At 60.9% G+C, this 5,709-nt stretch overlaps 1 protein-coding gene across 1 annotated transcript; it reads right to left on the reverse strand.

Moving 5' to 3' along the window:
• Positions 1 to 398: 398 nt before the first annotated feature.
• On the reverse strand, positions 399 to 5,701 carry LOC112117121 (the record flags this gene model as incomplete). The annotated part of the gene is made up of 5 exons (XM_026663322.2): positions 399 to 1,790; positions 3,087 to 3,244; positions 3,859 to 4,494; positions 5,157 to 5,283; positions 5,507 to 5,701. Coding segments are annotated over 5 exons (1,125 nt in total), but the record flags the coding sequence as incomplete, so codon positions are not given.
• Between the last annotated feature and the right edge of the window lie 8 nt (positions 5,702 to 5,709).

Raw genomic sequence — 5,709 nt, forward strand, 5'->3', positions numbered from 1 at the left:
CTGGGTGCTGGAAATATGTTCTTAAAATCTGTTTTGGAGGCAGTGGATACATAAGATGTCCTTAGACAAGAAATGTGCTCCACTGCAAACTAAGCAGGGTAACACCAGAGACAACGGCAATACATTTGCATCTAATGTAGACAAAGCAATTGAGCCAATTGGAGAAGAGGAGTAGGGAGACAGCATGGTGTCTGCATGCACAGCAGGGGAGAAAATCTTTATGTAGGGTTATACATCACTGGAAAACAGTTCAAAGGTTCATTGGGCTATAAAAAGGGAGGGAGGGAGCCCCTCAGCTATCTACCACTTAGGGAACATTCGGAACAGAACCCTCTGGGGCTGTGAATGGCAGATCCTCTGGGCCTGAAGGGCAGCAGGTGCTGGGAGCCAGAAAATGTTTTAGGCAAAGATCCAGTTTGCTAACATTAAGTTTTAGGCACGAGAAAGCATATTCTTTTTATTTTGTTTGTAATCCTTCTCTGTCTCTTATTCCTGCCTAGTATCACTTCAAGCTGTGTTCTTTATTTATCAACCTCTTGTTTTATTACAAAACCATCTCAGTACTGTGCATTCAAGGGTGAGACCTCAGCTGAGTGAACAAGCAGGTGCAGGCTCTGGCTCTTTGGAGGGAGCGAACTTAGTTTCTGTGAGTGCCCAGTAAGAGGGACTGGACACTGCAGACACATCTCTAGGGACTGGGGTGCAAGGCAAGGTTTAGACTGACAGAGTCTCAAGGCATTTGCTGGTGAGGCGGACAGACTGGGATGGCAGGGAGCTGCCACATACTTGAAGCTCCAGCAAAGCTCCCTCTTGCTGAGGTGGAGGGGCTCACGGTTCTGGGTTCCCTGAGGACAGCAGCACACACCTATTCTCAGCCCTTCAGCACAAACCCGTTCTCTCCTCCCCCTGGAATGGGGGTGGCTAGAGACAGGAAAGCGATGGGTTCCTCTGGCTGGAGAAGGATGAAGACTGCAGAGTCTGCACTGAGGGTACTGGGCATTGACAGGCAAGGAGGCAGCTGGCACCCCAGGCTCTATCTCCCAGGAAGGTGGATCCATTGGAACAAAGGTCAGGCTGGTGCATGCCACGCTAAGGGACAGAGCCAGCACTGTCCCACATGCCCTGTAGTGCTAGGAGCGGGGATTCACCTTTAACCCCTCTGCCCCATCACAGTGACAGGCCAAGAGAGTGGGGCTAAGTGGTAACAAGAACTCAGCACCCAGCACTCCCACTGAGAACACAGGCTGCTGCTGGGCCAATGGAGATACAGCTAAATAGTCTGTTCCAGAGCAACAGCCACAGTCAGCACAGACCAATGGGCTCTATCTGCCCATGCTCTGCACACACCGGGCCCAGAGCTCTGCGCATTGCTTTATTGAGACCAACCTGAGAAGTGAAGGGGAAAGTAGGGGGCTTTGGGGACACTGTATCAAAAAGCCAGTCGAGTAGGAAAGGCTCCCTGGAAAGTCCAGTGATGAGACGCCAGCTGCCCTGGCTCAGCACGGGCCCTGCTGGATCCAGCTCCCAACACCCCCAGGCAGCCGGTCCAGCACGGGTCCTGCTGGATCCAGCTCCCAACACCCCCAGGCAGCCGGCCCAGCACCCCTCAGGTCCCGTCCAAGGCCTCCCTGCTGCAGGCGCTGCCGCGAGTACGGGGCTCGATGCTAGCGGTTCTGGGATCGAGTGGGAGGTCGTCACCTTCTCCCTGGTGCTGCCGATGCTGCTGCTGAACATCGTGTGAGCTCCTCGGCACGGCCAGCTGCTCGCCAGGCACTTGGGCTTCAGGACAGCTGCAGGAAGGGACAGAGTGAGAACAGGAGTTGCCAAGCCCAGCCCATCAGCCCCCCGCTGGGCACACTCGGAGCCCTGCATCCACCAGTCACTGAGCGTGTCTTGGGCGGGGGAAACGGCCCGCACTGCTGGGATGTGCTGGCCACCAGTTCTTCCCTGGGAAGATGCAGTGGAGGAGGCTGTTAAGCAGGCAGCGCTGGCCTGCCCTCCAGCTGCCTGTAGCATCGCTCTGGAGTGTCTGCACCTGGATGCCAGCGCCAGCACAGAGGGGGCAGAGCAGGCACCCTGGGAGGGCTCAGAGCTCAGCTCTGAGCAGAGAGCAGCACTCGCTCCACGGAAGGAAATACACACCCTGCATAGACAGAGCAGAGAGGAGGGGGTCTGGAAAACCCCCCAGACAGTCACTGCAACATCAGCATGTGCCCCTGGGGAGGCAGGGCCAGACCCCCGTGCCCTCAGTTCCCACCCCACAGCCAGCCGCCAAGCCAGGGGAGAGCCCTGTTAGCTGGCAGCAGCCACAGGTCTCTGATCCCCTCCAGGCCCAGCCCTGATGCAAAGGGCTGAGCACCCACAGCTCAGACGATCCCACAGAGGGGCTGGGACTCAGCACCTGATGATCAAGGCCAGAGCCCATCACAGCCCTGTCCTGCAGGGAAACCTGCATCTCTACTGAGAGCAGGGCAGGGCTGGGGCAGGAGTCCTGGGGGGCTCTCTCTGGCCAGGTCATGCTGGGGTCAGGCTGAGCAATAGGAATGGTCCCAATTTGCCAGGAAATCCACCCAGCCTTCCCAGCACCGATGGCAGCTGCCAGCAGCAGCGCAAGCTGCCAGGAGCAAAGGGGGGTGGATGGGGGACAGGGTTAGCACAGACCCAGGGGAAGGAGTGTGTGGGGGCGGGGAGGACACTGTCTGGGTATGACTCTGCAGGTTCGGCTCATTTCAGGCTCTCCCAGAGCTGAGCTCTGAGCCTGTCGTCGCCCAATCCCCCCTCACAAGGTGAGCCAGGCCCAGGTGCCATGGGGATGGGCACAAGCAGCCACCAGGCAGAGGGGGACTCTGGAAGGGGAGGGATGGGACGAGCCAGACTCCGAGCACGGGGGGGTGGGGGGGGAGAGGAAGAGGAAAGGAACTGACTCAGCTGTGACTGGCAGGAAGCCAATGGGGGGACCACAGATGGGGAACTTCCACACCGTGGCGCCCTCTGCCAGGCTGAACTCTGGTGGGTCCGTGCAGTCCGACCCAAGGCAGCCTTGCATACTCCCACCAGGGAGGGCAGGGCACCAGCTGGACACGTACCTGTGTCTGTCGGGTCATGGCCATGCCCAGGCTCTCGGACGCATCCCAGGGGGGTTTGTTCGTTGTCGGCCTCCTGTCGTTCAGGATCCGCGAGATGGTGCCCAGGGCCTCAGCCAGGCCCTGCAAGTGGGTGCCACTCAGCCCGTACAGTGTGGAAGCTGCAGGACAAACACGCTGCATGGGTCTCGCCCCGTAGCTGGGAACAGTGCCCAGCCCCATCAGCTCCTGAGATAACAGTCTGCTACTGCCGCCTCCTGACAGGAACCAGCCATTTCCCCACCCAGCTCCTGGGATAATAGCCTGCCACTGCTGCCTGCTGATGGAAACCAGCACAGCACCCTCCCCAGCCACTGGTGGAACAGCTCGCTAACACTGCCTGCTGATGGAGTTACTCCATTAGTGCACGCAATGGCCCAGGGGGTGGGGTGCAGCTGAGGGGCCAGATACCGGCTCAGGAGTCTGCTCTTTTGTCTCTACAGACTGCCCCAGTGACTGACAGCTCAGGGACCCAGAGCCTGGCCTTTGGCATTGAGGGGTGGGATTCAACTCACCCACGGACACGGTGTCAGCAAGGGCCAAATCCCCAGAGATGCAGGCTCTTTCTTCCCCGGGCCCAGGAGCCCGGGGATGCTCGGCCTCTTGTGAGACCAGACCCGAGGGTGCAGCAATCAGGCCAGGGCTGATGACAGAGCAGTCCCTGATGGCAGCATCTGACCCACGAGCCGAGCACACAGCCCCCCACAGCCATGGTTCCCCCGGCGGCCAGTGCTACCTTGGGTGATTCTCAGCTCCTCCCGCGCAGCGTCCAGCTCGGCCCGCAGTACCGTGCAGCCCAGGCAGCGGGGCCGTGCCCCAGGGCAGGCTGCGCCGTCCTCTGGCACTCTGTCTGCGCTGCCCTCTCCGTCCCATGGGGAGTCCAAGGATGTCTCCAGGACATCCCCGATCAAGGGGCCGTCCAGCCCCAGGGAAGCACGTCCGGAGCTCCTGCGCTGGGGACTACAGGTCCAGTCACCCTTGGAGCCGGTGCACTCCATCCGCACAAGGCCAGCAGGTGCCTGCTGCTCACATGGGGCGCAGGGCACAGGCAGCTGTGTGACCCCATTCTGAGCCTCCGAGACACTGCTGTCCCCTTGAATGGTGGCTATGCCTTGTGGCACACCGTCCGTCCCCACGTGCTCTCCTGGGCCAGCACTGCACAGCTCGGTCGCCTTCCCAGCTGCTGGGCGTGGCACTGGGGCAGCGTTCTTCTCTGCTTGCCGCAGGTGCCCGGTGCTCTGCAGTGGCTCTAAGCCATTCTCCACTTGCTGTCCCTGCCTGGAGCCCACTCTGTTGCACAGGGGCTGGGGAGCAGCTGGCTTGATCGCCCCCAGGCTCGGTCTCTGCGCCAGCGGGGCGCCCGGCGTGGCAGCTGGGAGAATAAATCACCAAGAGTTACTGCTCGAGAGAGACAGGGCCCAGTCTGGGGCCAAGGGGCTGGGCATCGGGGAGCTGAGTTCATCCGGCTGCGCCCAGACACTCTGGGAACTTGGGCCAGTCAGAGAGGGTCACTGGCCTCAGCTCGGTAATGGGGATGAGAGCATGACACTACCTTACGGGAGGGTCATCTCAGGAACCCATGGCTGAGGTACCGATGACACAGCGAAGTTGCCCTAGGACATTCTCCACAGGTTAACGAGAGCGGGTGCCAGGGAGCGCACTCCCTGATACCTCCTCATGTAGGGCACGTGTACAGAGACCCTCCCCCACCTCCCTGGAGGTCTCCACAGCATACTCAGCCCCATTGGCGGGGTTGGGGGGGGGGGGCGCGGAAATCAGTCAGAGACGCACCTCACTGCCACTAACCCTCCCTACGCTCTGGGGCCGTCAGCCTCAATACAGCGACACCCACTGCCGGCTGTCCTGTGCTGCAGGCATGCGCAGCCAATGTGGGGGCGACTCATGGTATCTCCTGCTAGTCCCCCCGGGGCCCACACCAGCTGAACCCCCAGAAACCAGAGACCAGTCCTGCACTGGAGCCCACCCAGCGCTTCCGAGACAGCAGAATCCAGTGCTGGGGAAAGGAGCCCTCACCCAACAAGCCGCCGTTCCAGCCGTTCTCCTGCCCGCTGGCCCCCTGGGGCGCCCTCTGCCGCTCGGCCAGAAGAGCCCGCTGCACCACACCGACATCCCTGGCCCCTTCCTGGGCTGGCACCCGCGCCTGAAACAACCAGTGTCTCTGCTTAGTGCCAGCTCGTGCAGGCACTGTCCCCAGCACCACACGAGCCCATACCGTGGAGCCACAGCAGTGCCAGGAGTCAAAAAACGTCCCCTGCACCATGGACCAGGCACAGGGCAAGCAGCAATTCTGGTGCCATCACCCCCTACACCACTCTGCTCCCATGGGGAAAGGCCAGGGGAAGTGCAGCATCCCATGTGCTCACCTGGGGCTGCCACCCGGGCTTCTGGGGAACAAGCTGGAAATCCTCTGCCAGGGCCACAGCCTCCTGGCCGCTCTCCGGGCCACGCTCCCGCACCCAGCTCTGCATTTCCTCAGGCAGGAGGCTCAGGAACTGTTCAAGAACCAGCAGCTCCAACACCTGCTCCTTGGTGCGGGTCTCTGGCTGCAGCCAGCGATGGGAAAGTT

This window comes from Terrapene carolina, unplaced genomic scaffold (assembly GCF_002925995.2).
Source record: "Terrapene carolina triunguis isolate 2854851 unplaced genomic scaffold, T_m_triunguis-2.0 Scaffold33345, whole genome shotgun sequence".
NCBI classification, from domain to species: Eukaryota; Metazoa; Chordata; order Testudines; family Emydidae; genus Terrapene; species Terrapene triunguis.